The following is a 22,740-nucleotide window of genomic DNA, read 5'->3' as shown; positions in this document are numbered from 1 at the left end:
TTGACAAATGTTTTGTTGTTAATTATCCACTTCTTTTTTTTTTTTTTTTTGGGGGGGGGGGGGGGGGGGATGGAAAGGATAATCTCTTTCTAATCTGGATCCATCAGCCACAGCAGCCATCCTATTATCTGGGCTTGTTTGACTGAATAGCTGAGGATTCTCAATACTTTTTTAAATCAGACTTGTAGTACTCCAGGGACAGTGCAGACCCGAGACAGTGAATTTAAGATATTTCCCCTGACAAGATATTTCGTTTTCCTTCTTACTTTCCACAGATGCCTTAGAATAGTCCAGACTCTCACGTTTCCCTGCACAGTGTTAGACTTTTAGACCCTGGTATGTACCGTTCTGAGCCCTGGAGTGCAGAGTCTGACTCCCTTAAAGAAGAGTTTTTAGTGTCTAAGCAGGAATTTGGGGCATTTCTCCTTTTTAAGGACTCACTAACAAGAGCAAATTGTAATTTAATAAGCCTTTGTAGATGGGCTGAGCCAAGGTGACTGTTCCCGAGGAAACATGATGCAGGGTGACTTACCCTACCTCTTCTTTCAAGGTCTGCCTCTTAAAAAGTTGAAGTGGTTACTGCACTTCAGTTGAAGGACAGTTGCAAAGTAGAGGTTTCTTCCATAGCCAGGAGTTAGAACTGCTTTACAAACACATGTGTACATAACCTCTAAGACTCGTTATATCATTTTCAGCAAAATTGGAGGGTGCATCCAGGCTGGTAGCAACAGATACCACATTTCAGCTGATGGGCAATAAGCTGTGGTGTTTCTGTAGTGTGGTTGTCTGAGCCCTAACATCCCATCTCACCCTTATTTTTCTGCCCTCCTGGGCATGCATTTTCTTTTGAGAATGGAAACCATGCTCCACTGCCACATACCAAACCCAACACCCTCCAGCCTGAACATCACTGTAACCATAAGTGCATATTCCAGCCTAGCTGGGAGACCCTACCCCAACACCATGCATTGAGTGACGGCAGCCCCAGTGATGGAGAGAGGGAAAATGCATTCATTCAGTGCTGTCTGAACACCTTTGCATACTGATGTGCTCTTGTGTGATGGAGGGAATGCTCTTTTTGAAAATACTCGGAGACAGGATACCAACAGCCTTAAAAAATGGACTGTAAAAATCTCTTGGATGTTTGCTTGCAACTACAGGCATGGTTACTGCTAGGAGCAGCATTAGCAAGGATATTTCTAGGAATAGCAATGAGGGAGTAGCTCTGAGTGGGGAGACTGTTGGAGGAAATCTCACTCTGATTTTTAAGTAGTCTGCTGAAAACTTGCTTCTGCTCCTAGCACTGGCTCCTGGCTGTCTCTGCAAATTAACACCACATGGAATCCCAAAGCTGGAACCAGTGATGTTGCAGCAGCCACGAGAGGGCTCCCGGCACAAGCACACACACGCAAGCACCCACCCCCACACAGACGCGTGCATGCGTGTAAGCTGCCGCTCTGGAGATGGCAGCCTGTGCCATGAGCATCCATTAACTTTGTTTCTCCTCCTGGATGCACCTTTTCCCTTGGCTGGGAATGGTTAAGCTGGGAAGGGACCCTAAGCACAGAGTACAGAGCCCAAACTCCCTCATTTCTTGGGGGATAGGGTTGCATGATGCTGGCTGAGGTGGGAGATTTTTGGGGTCCAGTTGTTGAAAGCAGGTAGAGCTCAGTCTCTATGGACTCACACCTGGAGACTGTGAAATTGAGAGAGGGTCCTGAATCTGTGGATCTATTTGAAACTGTGGAATTTAGCAGTGCTGGATGCTTTTCGTGAGCAGACATCTCGAGGCTTCACACATGCCCCTTGCATGGGGTCATTTAATATATCAGATGCACCACAGACACAGCATCTTCTTCCTTGATGAATGGGAGTGACCCCTGTTTGTTTGGTGTCTGGGAGCTAAGTGCATCCCTGTGCCCAGACACTGTAGCCATGGCACCAGGAAGTCAAGGGGACTGTGTGGCCACACCAGATGTGACATTTGGGCAGAAAGAAGAGCTGTCCTCAGTCATCAGGTGTGTAAGTAATTAATCCCTGCATCCCAAGGACCAAAACCAATCCCTGTGTCCTTTTTGAGATGCCACTTTCTTTTAAAAAAGCCCCATGGGATCTGCAGAGCAGAGCCACAAAACTGGTTTGTAGGTGGCTTGCAGGTTCATTTATCATGACAGACCCAAGACTGGACATTTTTTAGCCAAACTCAGGGTGCCTGAGATAACATGATTTCTGCATTGAAGATTTTTCACAGGGAGGAGATACTAAATGTTAGAGGTCTCTTGAATCTTGTGGTGAAAGGCAGGAGGAGAGCCAGAGGGAGGAAGCTGAAGACTTATAATCCAAACAGGAAATCAAGAGTTTAAGCTGATTAACCCCAGCGGCAGGCTGGAGGGAGATGGTATTTTTCCCTCCTGACAATTCCCTGCCTGTCGCTGCCTGAGTTATCAGAAGCAGCGCACGGGGGGCTGGTGGGGGGACAGTTTGTACTTTGGGTTCACAGAGATGATCTCCTGCCCTGTTGGGTCTGGTGCTCAAAAGCCCTATGGATTAGTGCACACAATATCAGTGTCATCTGACAGTGATGCTGCATCTGGGTGTTTGGCAATAATTATTGGGGTAATCACGTAACTCGGTACTACCAGACATCTTTTCCTGAATCCCAGCCTGGAGGATTCCCCATCAAATGAATAATTGTTTGAAAGATGGGCAGGTAGCACCACTCTTCATTCTCTCATATCTAATGATCCCCATTTTGGTAGGGATGTTTGTAAAAGTAGAACAGCTGCCACAAGTTTTTTAGGGCACTTCAGACCCTCCCCCAGCACAATGGGATCTACACCCCAAGGATGTTTTCCTTGGTTGCATTTGGTGTAAAACCCTCTTTAGAGGAGGAAGAAGTGTGGTCCAAAGGCAGGGAAACAGCAGCAGCCCCTCTCTCCTTGTAGCTCCTGCATCCCCTCATCCCTGGTGGCTCCTGCAGCTGAACTGAACTCAGTGGAAATGCAAAGGGAGCGAAATGGTGCTGGTTGCTTTCCCATCAGCAACAGCTGTAATCACGAATTTTACCTGCTAAAAGGTTCATAGGGCCCTAGAGAGAAGCAGCCTGTAATAGCCCAAGAGCTTCATCTCAGAGATGCAATTTCTGGCTGGCAGGAGTTAATGGGGAAGCAAATTAACTGATGTAAAGAGGCAGGATGAGCCCAGGTACACGTGCCTGTGTGAGAAGCGGTGGCTGGTTATTCTTTCCATAGATGAGCCACTTCTTTGATGCTACGGGACCGTACCAGCCAGTTCTTGCCTCCTCGATCGCCCAGCTCCCCTGCAGTTAAGCTTACTCATTTTCACAGTTAATTCAGATAAATTGCCTCTGGTTCTCTCCATGTGGATAAACCCATAGTCACTTAATTTTCCTACCTGATACCTTCTTGCCCTTTTCTTTTTCTCTTTCCTGTACCTTTTTCTTTGCAGGATTTTTTTTTTTACTCCCCCTTTTATTTCTGCTGTTCTCTTTCCTGTCCTAATTTCATCTGTTCCTTTCCTCCTTTTCTCCCTTCTATCTTTTTCATTCTTTTTTACACTGTCACCTGCCATCAGTAAATCATTCCTTTAGAAAGCAGAAGCTTTTCTACTCTCTTTGAGATGCCTTATTGCTGGCATCTCCAAGCAGGAAACTGCTAAAATTGCGGAGGAATTGCAGAATGAAAGAGTTATTACCCCCTGCAATTTCCTACCACCCCAAGTAAATGGCAGCTTTATGAGATCACATGCAGATGGGTCGCCTTCAAAAGCTCAGCAAGGTCTTAGCAACCCGTGGGCTTGCCTCACCGCTGCCTTGTGACACTATTCACATGTCTGTGAATGGAACATGGACCCATGCTAAAGAGCAGCAGCATTTTACAGCTGGTTTGCACACAGATGAGCTGTGACCCAGTGCAGGATGGATGGGAACATCCAAGTGGTCTTATCTGATGGTGCTACCTAACCCACCCAGAACACCTTTGCATAGGACTGGGAGGTATTTCTCTAGCTTGTCCCACAAAAAACAGCCCAGATGGGGAGCCCCTCAAGTACTGACCTGTCTTTTATTCCTCCTTCTGTCATCCTTGCCTTCTTTCAGTAAAGAATTTCAGTTTTAATTAGATCAATTTTTTTTCACCCTTTACATATTTTGGTGAGTCAGAAACTTCCTGGGTTCATTAGCCGCTAGGTGAAATTACCATCCCACAAGATAAAATCCAACAAACAGGACTGTCATCCCTGCAGACCTGACAGTGCAATGTCTAGGGCTGGACTAAGCAGCATTTCTTGGAGGTACTTTATTTAGGATTTACTTCCCCTTGATTTTAGCCATCTAAAAGTCTTGACACATACTTCTAAGTGAAATTAGTGGAGGTGAATCTAGGTCTTTGTTTTCACAACAAAAAGTGCAGGAATAGTGCTAAATAACTGCAGACCATCCTGACTTTTCCCTCTCCTTCATGTGCTTGTGGCAGGTTACAGGGTTGGGGTTTGGGTGTTTTGTTATAAGTAAATTTGCTGCTTTTTTGTTTTCATGTCAAAATACTCACCGAAGCTACACTGCAGTGCTTCCACTGTGTGGTTTGAGGAATAATTGCTCTACACTTCAGCCACTAGGAATATTACAATGTTTACAACAGCAAGTAGATAATTTACCATTGCTAATATGGAAAAGAACAATTTATGAGCCAGGCTAGTAACTGTTTGTACAAGGTTTACTCGGTGTGCCTTAAATATATATTGGCCAAAAGCATCAGCACTGCAAACATCACCAAGTGGCAGATCAACATGTAGACATTAACAGGCATTAATTGTTTTCTTGTTCCAGTCAGATACACTGTGTACATTAAATGCATAGCAGGTGCGTTACTCGGGCATGGCTGGTGCAGGGAAGCATTTAACATTCAAAGTTGCAGTATTTTAAGTGGGGTTTATTTCTTTGAAATTGGAGTAAAATTGCACAGTGCTAAATAACATATATATTATTATGATGATACAGATAATGTTAGGTGCTCAGCAGGATGCCGCTTCCCTTCCCATAGGAAAATGTGAATTCAGGCAATGGCTCTGCACTCCCAAGGGACATTAGAACCAGGAGATCTGCAGAGCATGAGAGACACACAATGAAGACCCCATTTCACCATAGCAGCTTCAGGCTGGCCTGTGTGCAAAACCAGAGCCATCGGTGCGATCCAGAAGGAGGTGGTGACCCTTCCTTGTTGGCTCTGTCACAGGTTCATCCCCCCGGTGCTCCAGGAGCTTGGAAATCCCTATCTGGATCTGTGGTAAGTGAAGACCCTATACAAGGGTGTCTTCAAACAGATGGACGCAAGGGAAACCCCATTTGCCCAGTTGTGCAAAGTCACAATGAATGAATGTAGTGGGAGGGTGAAGGTTAGTGATAAATATTAACAAATAAAGCAATAAACAACTGCTATGGAAGCCTTTTTCTTGGCACAGCAGATTGTTCTCCCTGTATCTGGCAAGGGAAACATGATGCTTGGAAAGCAAGGGAAATGTGATGCTTGGAAAACCAAAGTGGGGAAAATCAAACTTAATCAATGAGGCAACATTATAACCTGGCTCATGGGGAAAGCAACATCATAACTGAAGAGTGTTTTGTGTCCTGAGAGTTTAGAAGATATTTCAATGTGTGTTTAAATGTGTAAATATATGTGTGAGTTTATGAATACATACATTTCTGACACATCTGCACAATTACATTGTTGACTTTAACACAGTGTGCCAGAAATGGAAAGTGTAAAGAGTTGATTTTTACAAAATTTAAGAGAGAAAGACCTGTTTCCAGAAGTTAAGGATGAAAAACTCTGAACAGATTTCCTCTAAGTTTGAATTAATTTCTTTGAAAGCAGTGAGTGACCCTCACCCTGTGTTCCCAGGAGGAATGGCAGCACTGAGCTGAGCTCATCCACATCATGAGAAAACATATAATCTCATAGCCCTCCGTAAAGGGCCAGGGTTAAGGTGGGTCAGATGTGCCATTGCCAAAAGACTGGAACCAGGGCATTCCTTGATTCGTGGACCCTGGCAGCCCATATGCAATGGGCAGCACCAGCTCTCAGATGTCCTGTCCAGGCAGGAGCAGATCAGACAGAGCCTGGAGGCCACCCCGTATGCAACCAGGAGCCCTTCGATAGGGTTCTCGTGATCCCTGATGACACACAGCTTCCCTGTGAGATGCTTCCAGCCTCTACACTTACTGTCTAACATCTCCATGCAAAAAGGACTTGGTGGAAATAAATTTAAATTTAATTTATAATGAAAGCAAGTTGGGTACCTCCTTGCACCCACTGCTCTCCAACTGCTCTCACACTTTCCTTTCTTTTTTGACTCAAGGCTTACCCAGGCCCTCATCACCTGAGGAGAATTAAGGTACAGCATTCATGTTGTACTCCTCTTATCACAGCTGCATGTGGTGAGGATGCAGCTGGTCCTTTCCCAGCCCCATTTTGTATGTGCTATTTTTTTTTTGTCTTACAGAAGGAGGAAACTGGCCCAGCAGATCCATCTTCCCATGGCCAAAAGGTCAGTGCTTTTGTTTCACCTTTTAATGCAGATACCCAACAGCACCTGTGGGGCATCAGGATAGTGGTCCATCTCCCAGAACAGTCTCATTTGGAGGCTGAGGAATCATGGGTGAAAACTGGCCAGGCCAGTAGGTTCAAGAGGTAGTAATCAACAGTTTCGGCTACTGTTAACGAGCAGAGATTCCAGGCTTGAGCCTTTCACAGCTGATCCAAACATGGGGTTTGTGTTTTGGGGAGCCTCAAAAGTTTTGTCCTCTGTGGACTTCTCCTGTCTCCCTCAAATTCATGGCATCCTTTTACATCTGCAGTGTTCTGGGGCAGGGAGGCCCTCAGCTTACCACTTGTATCTGGCCCTTACTTTGCAATTTATGTTTTCTCCCTACATTTCCACTGCACAGAATAGAAGAGTTGAGGTCAGGTATGTCCCCAATCTGGTCTGGGAATGCAGGAAATGAGGAGTTCCTCCACAGGTGTTTGCTAAAAGCTGATGCAGGAACAAGGGCAGCACCTACCTGGTCCAAAGAGGGAAGGAAAAATTCCTCGTAGCAATGCATGTTTGCAATTGAAGGGTTTGCCTGTTGTTTTCCAGGGAGAAATGGGAGCTCCGGGAGTCCGTGGAGACAAAGGAGAAAAGGTAGCAATAGTGCTTTTCTGGCCAGAACCTCTCAGACCAGGAGAAGACTGTCTGTGCTAAGAGGGTCTCAAAAGGGAGAGACAACTGGGGATGTGCTGATGGAAGGGACTTTCAGGATCTATGGGAGACTGTACCAATGTAAATTGGGATTGAGACAGTCCCACCTTTATCCCTGAACCTTGCTGTGTGTTTCTGTTCCCTCCCTTCCAGCAATGCTAGCACACTCAGGAGTAAAGGCAAAAAATTCAGGGTTTTTTCCTGATGTTCATTTTCTGCTGGATCAATGAACTAAACCAGGTGACAGACAAGCAAAGACAGCCCTGGTGCAAGGGCAAGGATGGAAGAAGGGCAACACAAACCACCGTGAACAATTTTGGCAGCAAAGGTTTACAGGGGCCAAATGGCAGACTCAGTGTGGTGGGACCCAGATATTCAGAAGAAAGGCAGACAAGGCAGGGTGGGTGTTCACAGGTGCAGCCCAATGGGGAAGGGGTACTTTGCATGGGTGACCATTTAAACACCTATGTGGTGCAGCATCTTGGGGACACAGGCATGAGAAGAGGGAGGAAGGGGAGGTGGCTGGAAGGTGGCTGGTTTTTGTCTTGCAGGGGCAGCCTGGGGAGATGGGGGAACCTGGAGAAAAGGTGAGCTGTGGATTCGGTATCAGCTGCTGGAGCAGGACAGCATTACCAGCTAAGTGGCACAAATCCAGCATTGGAGATTGCCATAGGAAAGTTGAAACCTGCCGGGTTAACCCAGTACTCCATCTCCTCCCTGTGAGCAGCGTGGCTCCATGTTAGGTCATTTGGCTTTTCCCTAGTCACGCAGCCACTGCCCACCTCTTGTGAAAAGAGGTGGAGGTCAGAGTGGCAAGTTGGTTGCTCCATGCTGCATAGGCTATGTGCACAACTGGAAACCTTTGCTCTTGCTGCAGGGTTGCACTGAGGTGGTATTTCACATAACCTCTTGCACAGGCTTGGTAACTCTTTTCTTATTTTATAGGGCACCAAAGGAGACAGAGGTGAAAGTGGTCAAAAGGTAAACAACAACATCAATACCACGGTCAGGGGTGTCTTTTCTTACACTGTGAGAGCTTGCCTCCTGCTCTCCCTCCTCCTTTTGCCATACCAAACTTCCCCATCTCAGGGGCACGTGTCCAGGTAGCCTCCTGAGCTGTGGGCCAGTCACTCAGTGGGGACCCAACATCTCTCTGTTGACTAGGGAGGGACTCCAAATGGCTGACACAGACAGGACACCCACCTTATAATGAGTAGTTTTGGAAGATGTGAGTCTCACCCAGAGTCGTCTGATATGATCTCCAATAATATTCCTGCAACTCAGCTCCCTCTTTTTTGAAGTTGATTAAATGCTCTCAGCAGCTTTGTCTCTCCAGGTCAGATTAAGTCTTCACATCATCTAGAGGAGATGTCATGGTCAGTGAGGGCTCTGTAGAAACCCTCAATGTAAGATCAGCTATGAGGGACTTCAGCCAAGTGTCTAGAGAGCAGCATGAAACAAGCTCTCGTTTTGATGGGCCCATTGTGGAAGGAGTGATGTTAATTTTTCCTGACCTTCTCTTTACAGGGAGAACCAGGAATTGGGTTCAGAGGTCCTGTTGGTCAGGCTGGGCCACCTGGATTTAAGGTAAGCATTTCTCCTCTTCTAGATAAAGATCTCACTTGCTTTTTGCTGGGTCTTTCTCTTTGTAGTCCTTGCTTTTCACCACTGGGTGTGGAGCACAGAATTGGCTGCGGCTACAAAGATAAAGCACCAAAGCCAGTTCCAGCCCGGGAAGGCAGGAACTCCATCACATGAGTCTGGGACAGAAGGAGTGCTCTGTGTCCTCCAAAGGGCCATTTCAAAGCAGATGAGGTCCAGAGAATAGAATCATAGAATGGTTTGAGTTGGAAGTGACCTTTAAAGGTCATCTAGTCCACCTCCCCTGCAATGAGCAAGGACATCCTCAAATAGATCAGGCTGTGAAATATGTGCGTCAAAAAAATCCATGGAATTGTGGTCTCAGCAGAGATGCATTTCTGTGCTCCCTTGGGATGTTGCAGGTGTGCAGGGTTTGAATTCATTGGAAATCTCTGAAAGTCTTCAGGTAAGGGCTCCCTGCTTAGCAAGCCATGGTACGGCCCTTTCTCCAGCCCTAGGATCTCTCTTGTGAACCAGGGCTGGAGGGGATGTCCCCAGTTCTGTGTACTGGTCATGTGAATTCAAGGAGACACCCCAGGCTTTTCCCAGGACCTTTAGGGAGGCAGTTAATCCCACCTGAGATCCATGTTCCTTGTGATTCACTCAACAGGGTGAGCCAGGGGCCCCAGGACCTCCAGGAGCTCAGGGTATCCAGGGCATTCGTGGCAATGCTGGCACCCCCGGGTCACAGGGGAACAGAGGGGCTCCAGGTCTGCCCGGCATGCCAGGACAGAAGGTAGGTAGTGTGCAGTGGGGGGACAGCATGTGTTGTGTTAGCCAACTCAAGGTGAGAACAACGATGGTCCTGCTGAGACTGCCTATACTGGGTGTCCACTGTAAGTCAAGCCCCCACCCCTCCAGGTCTCCAGACCCTGAGCCTATACATAGTCAGTGACGCAGGAGCAAAGCCTGGTTGCAAAAGGAGAGGTAACAGAATTTATTAGACTAACTAATGTTGTTAGGGGAAAATGCAGGCCAAAAGATTTGGTACAGGGGGATGTCCTTCCAGTTAAAAAAAAAAAACCAAACCAAAACCAAAAACAAAAAAACAACCAAACAAACAAAAAAAAAAGCTGTGGAACTCCAAGCAAGCTGTTCTTCTTTTAAATTTAGTGAAGTAACTTGGTGAGATGCCCAGGAAGAAAAGGGGTGGTGATAGCACAGGGAATGTCAGCACTGCAGGGACATGGAGGCTTAGCTGGAGGTGGGGTGGGGGACAGCAGTGTGCCTAAATTCAGGGTCTCGGTGTAGCTGGAGTCCCCTTTCCTCAACAAGAGGCCCACCCAAGGAGGCTATTCCTCCTGCTTGCTTGCCAGTGCAGGGAACACCTTGGGGAACCGGCTCCTGCTTTCTGTCTGGATGGGGGAAAGCAGGACCTTTCCCATCAGGGTGTTCTCCTCCTTAAAGGATTTTATTTTCAAGGGAGAGCGTGGGAAGAGAGGCCGGCATGGATTTGCTGGGCCCACAGGACCATCAGGATCCCCAGGAAAAGAGGTGACTTTTGTACATTGCCCCTGTGTCTTTTGAGCAGCAAAGGGGAGAGGTTGAGGGCCTGGTACCTGGGCTGGGTGTGGTTTTACTCTCTCGGAGCACTGGGACAGGGGAGCATTGAAGACTTGCAAAGCAAAGTCTTCCCTTCTATTTTGTTTTCCTTGTCCTACAGGGGATTCCTGGAACACCTGGACCCAAAGGCAACAAGGTCAGTGCCAATCTGCCAGGCAGGTCACAAGCACCTAAGATCCGGGGGTGGCAATGGGACCACTGCCCTCCCCTGGCTCCTCATCCCTAACCCCATCCAGCTACTTCATCCCTCTTTCATCCTCATGCCCTTCTTCCCCATGGTTGCTGGAGCATCCTCCAGAGAAAGCAGCAGAAAGTCAATGGAAGTGAGTCTCCTGACTCTTTCTGTGACTTCTAAATCATGGCCAAACTAATCAGCAATTGTGTGATGTGAATGAGACCTCCGGGGTTCTCTGTTCTGCAGGGAGAAATTGGTGTTGGAGCAGCTGGCCCAAGAGGTCCTCGCGGACTGCCTGGCCCTCAGGTAGGTCCCTCCATAAATGTTTCTGGCTTGGCTTCTTGCAGCCTACCCTCTTTTGGAGGCAGCTTTATACCATCACCTCCTTAAAGGCACCTGTCTTAAAAGATGTCTAAAGCGCTGGTTTCAGAGCCGTCTAATTTTTCACCAGCCAGATTTGGAGGTGATGTACACTGCTATGCCCAGCTGGAGCCGGTGCTGACCAGACTCTGCCCGCAGGTTGCAGTTAGCATCCCCTCCATAATTAGATACTCTCAAGGATTGCAGGTCACACTGGCCAGCTGCATGACCAAGTCAATCCTGCCCCACGGACTGTATTGGCTGTGCTCTCACTGGCTAGATGGGAGCACTGAAGGCAATACCTACACCCCTACATTGGTGAGGAACCACCTCAGTTTTGTATGCTTTGGGGATGCTACCCACAAGCTCATTCCTCCAGAAATCTGCATCCAGTTCTTTTATCCTCGTTCCCTTCTTCCCTCCTGTTGTCCTGGCAGAAGGAAACCAGCCCCCACCATCCTTGGGGCAGCAACGTTCACTTTTCCTCATGCTGCTGAGAAGTTTTTGTCTCCTTCCGGCAAAGAATCCAGGGAGATCCTCTTAAGTCATAATCAGAGACCATGTTTCAATTTGCTGCTTCTGTGGCTGTTCCACAAATAAATTATTATTTATTATAATAATAAAAAAAAGATTTTATGTTGCAATCCATTTAGACAAACTCCCCATCTGCCAGCAGAACTGTTCAATGAGGCCCCTGAGACAAAACACTTAATGAGAATGTCAACAGCTGGGAAAGGTCTGGGGTAAACCTCGCTCAAGCTTCATTATCTGAAGGAAATGATGAAATAATGTTTCTGCTCTTCTGACTCCAGCATAAATCTAAAGTGAATCACAGAATCTCAAATTACATTGGCTTTATATGAGAGATCTAAATTTGGCCTCACAGGTTGATGCCTAAGTCTAGGCATCTTAAAGACAAGTAAGTCTTGTAGGATCTACCTAGGGAAGTCATAAAAGGACTTCACAGACCCACCAGCACAGCTATCCTTCATAGCAATGCTTATAAGGAGCTAATAGCACGCTTAAAGGAGGCTCAGAACAAGGCCTGCGGCATCTGGCTACCATACCTGGGCGTGAAGATAAGCCTCACATTGGTCTCCAAAGATACAAGTTAGCGTTGAGCAGTTGACTGGTGGCCTCTTCCTTCTGAAAGTTAATGGTATGAGTTCCAGGTAAATTCCTGGATGCCTTAATTTATTGTGGTGAGTCCTGCTGAAATCATATTCAGCAACAAGTTACGAATGTGCAGAAAAGCTGCTGAGCCCTCTAATCAGGGGAAAGAAATATCTCTGTCTCAAAAACATCTCAGACCTCTGTCCCTTGCTGCCCATGCCTTCATTGGATGTAAGTACATCGTGGGGAGGGACACAGCAGGGCATCCAGCCTCAGATGGCTTCTTCTGAGCTATTCCTACCAGGGCGTATCTATACATAAACAGAGGAAGAGACAACTTTTTGGAGTGATTTATATCATGCTAAATCAGGTGCAGATCATCTTGGAAATGCCTGATTCTCTCAGAGACTAAGGAGAAGCTAAAGCCTGAAGCTTTGATATGACCACAGCATTATTCTCTAAACACTGCAATTTCTACCTGCAGTGACATGTGTGTGATCTCAAGCCCTTTAGGCTCTTTGATCCAGATCCATAGGAGCATTAAGACACCTAATCCTGATGGAGGTATAAATGAAGAGGTTGGACATCTCCTTCAAGGATCTGGGCTTCTGCATGCTTAATTCCTGTTGTTCCCAGTGGGATGGTTTGCAGAGTTGGGACTATGCATGCTGGATTTCTCTTTGGTCATGGCCATCATTACCCATCCCCATCCTAACAGGGTGATGAGGGCATCGTGGGAGTCCGGGGCCCTGCTGGCGTGATGGTGAGTCTTAAAATAGCACAGAGGGCATATTTTACAGCACAGACAACAGTGGACCCAGGGCTGGCAATATCCCCATGAGTGATGGAAAAAATAAAAGAGGTTGATGCTTTCAGTGGGAAATAGAGACAATTTGGGGAACGTGAATTCTGATGTCATGTTGGGATGAGTGAGTGTAAATCCTGCAGGCAGCTGTGAGACATAAGGTGTCACGCAGAGCTCAATTGCTTTATCCTCTTGTCCATTTGGCTGACGCATCTGCAGGCTGCTTTTGAAGTCCTCCTGAACTATCACTCCCTCTCTGCTCTTCTTTGTCAGGTCTGCTTGTCTACATGAATTTCAGGGTCTTGTTCTGTTGTAAATTCCCTTTTCACTGACAGGGGACTGAGTCAGGGGAGATGCAAATCACAGCCGGTATTTTGACAAACACCTTTTTATTTATTAGGCTGTTATCTGTTATGTTGGAATGAATCTGTCATTACAAACAGGATGGGCCTTCATGAAGTTCCTCACAAGGCCAAGGGTGGTCGCAGTACCAGGTTTCACCCTGGGATCTCATCTCTGAAAGGCTAATTCTCAGTAAGACTGGCCTTTACACCACGAGGGCTTGCAAGATGATGTGTCCCAGTGGTCAAAGCAGCAGTGCAAGGCACAGGGGGATGGCGAAGCCCAGTTTTTGTACCCTTTGGGAAATATCTGTACTCTATCTTCTCCTCGCCCATCCTGTCCATGTTCATCCCTGTGAAGAGCTGCCAGTTCTACAGGTGGAAGGTGCCACCTCTCTGCATATTCAGGGGAGGTCGTTGGTCCCCAGTTTTGCAAATAGGTTACACCTGGGGTGACCACCATGGCTTTTCAGCTCTCCAGGTGTGGTTCCCATCCTGGCTCTGTCTCCAGGGGCTCTGACCTTCCCTGGGGAACATCTGGGGATCCCCATCACCTCCACCTAGGAGGAGCCCTCTGGGAGCAACCGTTCACATACACTCTCTGAGAGGTGGGGGTTGCTTCTCATTAATGTTAAGGGTATGAAAATCATGGCACATGGCTTGCAAAATGGGGGAGGTTGGCTAAATTTATACATCTGCCAAGACATCCTGAGTTGTGCCCAAGAACCAATGGTGGGCAGAAGCTTATGGCTAAATTTTCTCTTTGATGAGTGTGATTCACTTCTCAAATTGCTATTAGGGGGAGAGAAAGGAGAGTAGAGGCTCCTGTGCAGGTCCTACCAGCAGCTTCTCCATGGTGCAGCCTGCCCATGGAGGCAGCTCTGCCTTTGAGTGGAAGCTGCTCTTTCCTAACACCTTCCCTCTGCTAGTATTTACCTTCATGTGTCATTTTATGTTCTTTCAGGGTCTAAAAGGCTTCCCGGGTGTGAAAGGTGAAAGAGTAAGCAACAGTCATCTTATCTACACAGTGCCTTGGAGGAAAGCACCATTGTGGGGAGCCTTTCTCTGCAGCAGCCCACACTGCTGATGCCCCTGTTAAAACATCAGGGACAGTCCCAGCATCTTCTGGGAGCAGACTGGGAGGGGACCTCCATCAGTGTGTGGAAGTGTGAAGTGGCATTAGCAGCCCCTTGTAATGGCTGGGCTGAAATGAGGGTGCATGTTGTCTTTATGCATGCCTAGGTCTTTTTGGAAGGAAGTTTTGGAGTTTGGACAGAAGAGGACCCCTGATATGCTCTGGCTCATCCCCAGCTGTGCAGGGCTAGGGAGCAGATGTCCTGCAGCATCAGCAGGACAATGACTGCCCAGCATACAGCACATGCTTTTTCATTTGCATCCGTGAGCAGGAGTCCCCTTGGTCTCCTGCTACATCCCACTTGCAACCCTTGGGAAGTGCAGTACTGAGAACTGCACCCCAGATGTCAGGGATGTGCAATGGGACAGCAGGGGAGAGATCCACAACCAGCTTTGCCATTCAGAAATTCAAGTGCAGTTGTAAAGCCTGCCTCTGCTCTCCTGTCCTCACCTGGTCCTTGCAGCCCCCACCTTCTCCTGCTGTCACCACACCAGTCGAGCACTAGAGAAGATTATGAGATGCCATCAGGAATGAGTCCTACCCTTCAACCTCATGTACCATGCCTATTATAAAAAACTTCCGGGAGTAGCTACTGTTTCATACACTCTCAGTAAAGCATGTCAGATTTGAGGTTGAAATTTGGGAAATCCTGTATTATACAGGATGCCATTCCACCCTAAATGTAGTGTAGGCACATCCCTGCAGCACGGAGATGCTGCGTGCCATTGGGAGGTCAAAATCCAGCAATGGCTCCACATTGTGAATGTGCTGAGCATGGAGTCAGGCAAACCCCTTCAGTCCTCTGGGTCTTTATTATTTGTCAATGTAACAAATTCTAGTAGTATGCAATCTCCTGTGGTAAGCTAATGATTTTGCAGAGTGCCCAGAGGAACTGACTTCCAGCTGTAATAGATCTTAGTGGCTTGGAGTGTGAATCAGTGGGCTGAGAAGCACAAGAAGAGCGTGTAAAAAGGGAATCACTCACTATCTTTTTTTCTTTCCTTTGCACAGGGTGATCGGGGACTTCTGGGACCCAAGGGAGAAAGAGTAAGGACATTCCAGATTGTGACTTTCTGGGGCATATAGGGTAAAAGGCTTTCAGGATTTTATAGTTGCCAGTGAGCAGATGGACAGTTATTTAAATGAGTCAGTGATCTTACAAGGTAGAGGCTTAAACGGTAAAAAATATTTACATGTGTTTTCAGATGTCTGGAGTCTTAGTGTTTTTATAGGATTCATATTGTTACATGTGGGTGAGTGTAGCCCACCCAGCATGGAGCACTGAGCAAGGTTCCCAGATGATGGGGTGCAAATGCCTTTCATTGAAGAGGACTTTAAATCCTACTTTCAATCCATGGTGTTATGTGCAGTGTCATCCATGTGCCTGGATCAAGATCCCATTGCCAATGAAATCTCGAGAATTTGAGGCTCAGGGCCTCATGTCTGCTTCTCTGTGTCCCTGCTCAGGTGTCCAGCCATCCCAGGGTGACATTTCTACTTCTGTCTAACAGAAGTTTCTCTTGTTGCAACTTGTCCTTTCACCGTGTGCCTCCAAAAGCCTGGATCCATCCTCATTATATTATACACCTATGTAGGTAGTGGAAAACAACATGTAGATGCCCCTCTCCTTCTCAGGGGTCTCCACCAGTTTCAATCTGCTTTGTTGATGCCATCCTTGCACTGAACACACAGCTCCAAGTTATGAGCTTGCATGATAGTTTTGACGGGATCCTACAAAACAACAAAAAGAGTCATTTTGGCAACTATTTGCTGGGGCACAAAAATGCCTCCTGTGAATTAAGGGAGGAAGAAAATTTCCACTGATTTTGGTATAACCAGCTCACCCCAAAGCATACTGTAATCTTAAGAAGACTGAGCTGGCTCATAGCAGGTAATGTGAAAATAACTCCCTGAGCGCTTCTGGAAAATGCACAGAAAATGCTGAACCTCTGCCCAGTGTTTTGTTAACTTCCTTCCTGGCTGGAATGGCTTGTTAGAAAATGAGTTTTAGAAAACCTACATGACGATTCTGCTTTTGAGTCATGCAGTATTAAATGATTAAGGCTGATTTGTCTCTGAGGAAGCTACTTTCAAAGGGGACTCGCATCAGAGACGAATCAATTCTTAATCTGCTTCGTGAAGAGGCCCCAAAACACTTGCCAAGCTGAAGGAATATGTAATGCATTTTCCAAAGAATACCTTAATAAAATATAAGATGGAGTGTGAGATAAAACAGAAGGGGGGGTGGGATAATTGGCTTGGGTTTGTTCTACACAATTGCGGCTTAACTTTCTTTCTAATACTCCCTTGATCGATACAGGAGTAACTGCGTGAATCCCAGGGCATGTGCTATGTACTGGATTAAACTACAGGATCTTTATCCTCCCTTTTGTTCCCAAAATTGATTGGGCCCCATCTCGTCTCTGTTAGAGACCCTCCAGAGTAAGGAGGGTATATTAAGCCAGAATTTGATCAGAGTCCTATGGTGGCATTTGGATAAACTGCAAAAGATCATCAAAGTTTGGGCAATATTTATTGATGCACGGTTGTTAAGACTCCAGCAGCAAGGCACAGTCGCCCTGAAAAGGGATATTTGCAACACTGAAGAGAGCTGGTGTAAAGGAAGTCCTTTACAAATGGGCTGCAGTTGCCCATTAGAAGGTGGCTTCAGCCCTGTTCCCTCCGAACTATGGACAGCATCACCACTTTAAAGACACAACCATTGCTTTGTCAGAGCAGAGCCATTTCTTGTATGGGAATAACCTTGTCACAGCTTCTTCATCTTCTGAGGAGCGAAATGTCCCTCCTCAGCTGCTGAGCTGGTAAATAGACTTGGCATGGATGTGTCCATGGGGTTACTGCATGTCTGTAGCTACTGGCTCTCTCAGGGTGACAGTTTGGGGGTCTGACCCTCCAAAAACTACCTCTGAGGGATACCCTAAGTGCCACTCCTCTCCTTCAGCTCCAACTCCATGTCCATAAATCAGGACACCATGATGTGAATGTTCATCATCCAGCTTGTAGTTAAAGATGACTAACCTTAACAATTAATGCTGTGCTGTGGAACATAGGTGCCTTCCCCAGCACATGGACCACCGTTTGGGAAATGCTTACCTTTATTGCAGATGTGTGAATTGCTATTTTGCCCATCCTAGCAGGTGCGGTTCCATCCAGTGGAACCCATGTGTTCATTTATCACCAGGTGTCTACATCTCTCTGTGTATCCTTTCTCTAGGGTGAGCCCAGGACTATTTTTGGACCTCAGGGCTATAAAGGCAGTAAAGGCGATCTTGTGAGTTCGGTTCTTACTGACTTTTTAAGCTGTCCCTTCCCCACTGCTGGTCACATCAGCACTGAGCAGTGCTTGGGACAAGCTCTGAGAACCAGCACTTTGGTCCAGAGCCAGTGGCTGAGAGCTGAGTCCTTCTAGAAGAGACACAATCCACTAATTTCTGTCTTACCTTTCAGGGTGAACAGGGCCTGCCAGGTTTTGACGGAGACAAAGGCGAGAAGGGAGAGGATGGGCCTGTAGGAGAAAAGGTATGAACTTCCTGATGGGACTGAGAGAGACAGCAAAAAGTCACTGGTTGTGTGAGGCAGGGACTGATGTCTCTGCATCCTCCCTTCCCCTGTGCCTGCTGGAAAACATGGTACAAGGACACGCTCACCCAGCTCCCACAGAAAGGGAAAGGAGGATGCTGGGCTGGGGCTTGGGAACATGAAACACATCCAGTTTACCAGATGTCAATTCTGTAGTTTTGGGACCAGGTCTGCAGTACAGGACTGCTCTGGGAAAAGTGACCATTCAATTACTGCAGCACTGTAAGAGTCCCACATCTCCCTCTCCCTCCAGGAACTGGCCGTGCTACTTCACAGCCTGCAGCTCTTGTGACATTCTTGTTAAGGCTTGTTTGGCTCCTCTCTTCCTCTTCTTCACACAGGGCTGTTGCCTGGGTGGTGGCAGAGTGAGTCGCCTGCTCCTCTGCCTTTGGTCTTTGAGAGTGCCCTGTGGAGGTCTCAGGTCTCAACCCATCACCACACCACTGGGAGGAATCACATAACTCTCCCACTCTCAGACTGTGTCACAGATAAACCTCCATGTACTAATCACAACTATTTTCACATAATGCTTTTTGCTCCAAAAGTCTGACCCAGGACGGGGACTTTGCTGAATAAATATAGGTATCTACAAAAGTAGCATCCCTGTCTGACCTAGACATCCAGCTCCTGTTAGTTCCCAAGGGAACCTGTATATCAGTGTAGTTCAAGGTGAGAATTGCCTGGCCCAAAGTGGGCCTCTCCCTTGTGAAGAGGCAATTTGTGTCCTTACCACGACTGACTGCACTGATTCGGTCCCCAGCGACTGTAAAGGAAACTCATGGAGATGCTCGCATGGGTGGTCCCTGGTTTTTTAAGTCAAATGAAAGCCCATACATGATATATGTCAGACTGCGTTCTAATAAAAAATAATGAATAAGCATCTCCTAAAGCAAGAACACCTCTTGGCCAAATATCTGAATGACTTTGGACAGAGCCTCAGAGTAGTATCTCCACCAACAGTAAGTCCAGCAGGGTCTTGTATGTGAGTGTTTGCAAGGAGGCAGCTCATCCAGAGGCTTTAAGACCATTTTCTGCTTGTTTTTCTTCAGTCCCCATCACTGGGCACCAACTCTTTTACAGGACAGTTCCCTGAGGCTTCTGCCAAGCCATTCTGCAGCTGATGGTGTTCTTCCCTAGCACTGCCTGCCACACAGACCTTTGGGTTCCCTGGGGCTGAGGTCTGCTATAGAAATGGTGCTTTTTGTCATCCTCTCTGCCCCCTCCATGGGTTCTTCTGCTGACCTCTCTCAGGTGGGGACACTTCAAGAGCAGTAGGTACTCAAAATATATTTGACAGGGATTTTAAAATTTTAGGGAGTCAAAGGTGAAGCTGGCTCCAAGGGAGTGATGGGGCTTTTTGGAACAAGAGGACCAGTGGGACAGAAGGTGAGTACAGTAAGCACTTATACTAAGTCATTCCCTGCAAGAACTGACGTGTAAAATCCCGTCACAGTTTTCTCACAGAATGTAATTCTGCATTCCCTCTCCAAAACTGCTGATTGAAATGTTATGAGGCTACCAGAGAGCAGAAGTAGCTGTGCTTTTCCAGGAGACCTCTGAAGAGTTCTCCCATTTTGTAAAGCAACAGAATGCTCTGGCATCTTTCCTGGGCTAAAATAGCCAATAATGACCCACTGAAATATCAATATGGAGGCATGAGGGGTGAACTGCTTTCTAAGCTCCAGTTACAGTCAATGGAGATGTAAGGCTCCATTTGGGGTATCTAAAGGTCCCTTTGTCTCCTCTTCCACAGCTGTAGGTATCTCCTACAGCAATCCCCATTCCCAGAGGAAATGCAGCTCTTCACCATTGTAACTTGTCACCACTTTCCTTGCAGGGGGAGCCAGGAGAACCAGGCTTGCCAGGCTCTGCCGTGAGTTGGAGCATGTTTCTCTGCATTTGCAAGTCTTGGGCGTGGGGCTGGGTTTGCACTGCTGGTCCTCTCCTCACAGTCATGTGTGGGTCAAGGGGTGGGATGGGGCGGTGTTGGCTCAGTGCTGCTCCACAAAGCTCACATTCAAAGAGGCTTTGCTGGAAAACCAGCCATGGGCATGGGGGACTACAGCCAGAGTATGTTTTAATAGGATGTTGCATTTTGCATTAAGGAACACATGAAATATGCATTTATTTATTCTTTTTTAATGCCTTTAGTGTATTAGGGGGCATTGCCAGATGTGAACAAATGATGTTTCATGTTCAAATGGCTTAAGAACGGTGACTAGAGGTTGTATATCCCATGAGAAAGGACTGGGCTACAAGTGGATATTCTCAGTGCTCAGTGGGTGCGTGTTCCTGGCCAGAGGGAAAACAGTTATGCTGGAGGACCTGGGTAATCTCTGAGTTCACCTGGTTTCCTGACAAATTGCAATTGGGAAAAAAAGAAAAGAAAAGAAAAGCAATTCTGGTATGCAAAAGTGTTTACATGCCTTTGAAATTCACTTTTTCACCTGGAAGAAACCCCCAGGTGAAAAACTTGGTCTCCAAGGTTGTCCAAAATGATAAAAAGTCCCTGCTGATTTCTTTTCATCAGGGAAAGGAAGGAATAGGAGGGGAGGGAACACCAAAAGGTGACTGGGACTTTTTCTCAGATCATGGGAATACAAACATGTTCAATTGTAATATGAAATATCAGTATTATCTTAAACTGTTCCCCAGTTATGCCTCTTTGTATATGTGTGAGTGATTCTCAGCACCTATCTGTTGCTGTGAAGTCTCCACAGCCATTCAGCACTGCGTGCTGATTACTGGTCACAGCTGTGTAACTATTTACAAGCCCATAATCCAGACTGGTAATTGCTCACTGAGAAAAAGGCCATCATTCAGTTAAGTATTTCAACCCCTGCCTCATTAAAAACAGCCTTCTGAGCACTTTGCCAAAGCGATGAGGCTGCAACATGCTCTAAGATCTCAGCATCTGGGATCCCTACGCACAGGCATTGGATCGAGTGCATTTTTTAAATTTCCTTGTAATGAACACCTGAATCCATAGGTGACAACCAGCAGAAGTGAAGCAAAGGCATTTACTGAGGCTGCTGAGTGCAAAGTAAGCACAGCTGGACTCATCCTGGCCAGCAACTATCCAGTCATGGTTGGATGATGTGCTATTTTCTACTAGCACTTACCGGGATCAGCACATTACACAGTTAACTACCAGAAAGTGATATCTTGTCAACCAAAACTGGAAGAAAGAGAAGTAATCTTTCCTTTGAAATATTTAGGTATTCTGCTGGTGCAGGTTAGCATTATCTGTGCTGTGCTTGGAGCTAGGCTGAGATAATAGGGCTTGGGTCTGGTCCTTCATTAAGTTTCTAAAATTGCAGAAGTCACATTGGGGCCGGGGCCTTGCTGGAAGGGCCACGATATATGACATCCTGGGTGAAATTCATCTGACCTCAGGTTAGATGTCTGCCACGTTCATTTTCCATATCCAAGCAAGGCATGCTCAGGCTTGTTTTACTGGCAGCTTTAGGGTACTCTTAGAGCATGATTCTCGTCATCTATTTCAGACACCTGTGTTAGGACGCAACACCCTGATGTGACTTGTTCTTCACAAACACAGGTTTCACTGTAGCTTCTAAGTCCTCACAGATACTTCACTATTTCCCCCAAGTTATTCTGAAGAGCTAGGCTAGGCTGTCTTATGTATCACTCCCCAAGTCCTTGTCTCCCCTTTTCCTGAAGACAGACACTACTTGATCCAGTCTACCTACACCCAGTCTGTCCTATGCAAAGTCTTAAAGGTAATGGCTAGCAGTTCTTATTCTCAGATCCCTCTAATTCCATCTTTCATATCCACAAATTGCTGCCAACTCGTTGCAAACATTTGTTCATCCCTTTCTGTCCTGCTGAATTCACTCTGGATAATTTAACCAGCTTGTAAAAAGTCTCATCCATTTACTTTCTTTGATTTGGAATTCTATAGGAGTTCCCAATCAAGTTGACAGCGTTTGTGTCTTCTCCCTGTAATCATTTCCCAGAGAATTTCAATGGATCTGGTTGACTTTACAACTGACCTCAAGGCAATGGGTGCATTCTTGATATTACTCCTCCTTTATCCTCTAAAAGTACTGCGTTCTTTTACATTGATATTCCTGCCGTGCTTCACCCTTCTAATATTAATATTGCGTTCTGTCTTATGCTTATTAAGTCATCATCTTGATCATGTATCAAGGCTTCCAGCTCCTCTTCTGTATTTCCCATGCTTTGTGCATTAACATACTGGCAGATTAATCCATTATTCTCACTAAAGCTCTATTATGAATACCCCTGTCCCCCTCTCTTGCCATTTTGGGTTTCCAGGATCTACGATTACCGATGTTTCTTGGCCCTCTCCATCCTGGTTTGCAGTCCTCCTCACCAGGTGTACAAGTTGGAGCTCAAAAAGCTTCTTCACCTCCTCTTCTGAGCTGAGCTCTATATTTGGCCAGCAGCCGGTGGATCCTTGCCCTCTAACTGAGGAAGCCAGGGTCTGTGTGGTAGCACCATCCACACAGCCGTGTGCCTATTCCTAGGGTGTTCAGCTTGCCTGGATGGTGGGAGACCCATCAGCTCCTTGGACCTTCTGATTTTGCACTCAGAACCACTTCTGATATGCTTCATTCTTGAATGCTTGCCAGAGCACATCTGCCAAAGCTTGTGCTGGAGCAGAGCCACCAGCATGTGACTGGGGGGATGGATGGGAGAAATCTAGGATTTTTCAGTCCACACTAATCACTGAGAGTGGTGGATTTCACAAGACATGAAAGCAAAA

At 46.7% G+C, this 22,740-nt stretch overlaps 1 protein-coding gene across 1 annotated transcript in view; it reads left to right on the top strand.

Moving 5' to 3' along the window:
* Window positions 1–22,740, top strand: part of LOC119148308 (collagen alpha-1(VII) chain-like) — a 98,730-nt gene that overhangs the window by 57,376 nt on the left and 18,614 nt on the right. The window contains exons 56-75 of the mRNA XM_037388284.1: window positions 1,161–1,165; window positions 5,061–5,138; window positions 5,250–5,303; window positions 6,376–6,411; window positions 6,520–6,564; window positions 7,156–7,200; window positions 7,809–7,844; window positions 8,203–8,238; window positions 8,785–8,844; window positions 9,509–9,634; window positions 10,321–10,392; window positions 10,562–10,597; window positions 10,883–10,942; window positions 12,828–12,872; window positions 14,220–14,255; window positions 15,402–15,437; window positions 17,626–17,682; window positions 17,859–17,930; window positions 19,305–19,376; window positions 19,828–19,863. Coding sequence (XP_037244181.1) covers window positions 1,161–1,165; window positions 5,061–5,138; window positions 5,250–5,303; window positions 6,376–6,411; window positions 6,520–6,564; window positions 7,156–7,200; window positions 7,809–7,844; window positions 8,203–8,238; window positions 8,785–8,844; window positions 9,509–9,634; window positions 10,321–10,392; window positions 10,562–10,597; window positions 10,883–10,942; window positions 12,828–12,872; window positions 14,220–14,255; window positions 15,402–15,437; window positions 17,626–17,682; window positions 17,859–17,930; window positions 19,305–19,376; window positions 19,828–19,863 — 1,043 coding nt within the window. The remainder of the gene's footprint in view (window positions 1–1,160; window positions 1,166–5,060; window positions 5,139–5,249; window positions 5,304–6,375; window positions 6,412–6,519; window positions 6,565–7,155; window positions 7,201–7,808; window positions 7,845–8,202; window positions 8,239–8,784; window positions 8,845–9,508; window positions 9,635–10,320; window positions 10,393–10,561; window positions 10,598–10,882; window positions 10,943–12,827; window positions 12,873–14,219; window positions 14,256–15,401; window positions 15,438–17,625; window positions 17,683–17,858; window positions 17,931–19,304; window positions 19,377–19,827; window positions 19,864–22,740) is intronic.

The sequence above is a fragment of the Falco rusticolus genome, chromosome 5 (genome assembly GCF_015220075.1).
Source record: "Falco rusticolus isolate bFalRus1 chromosome 5, bFalRus1.pri, whole genome shotgun sequence".
In the NCBI taxonomy this organism is placed as follows: domain Eukaryota; kingdom Metazoa; phylum Chordata; class Aves; order Falconiformes; family Falconidae; genus Falco; species Falco rusticolus.
The sequence above is the reverse complement of the archived record's forward strand: the minus strand, read 5'-3'. Positions and strand labels throughout refer to the sequence as shown.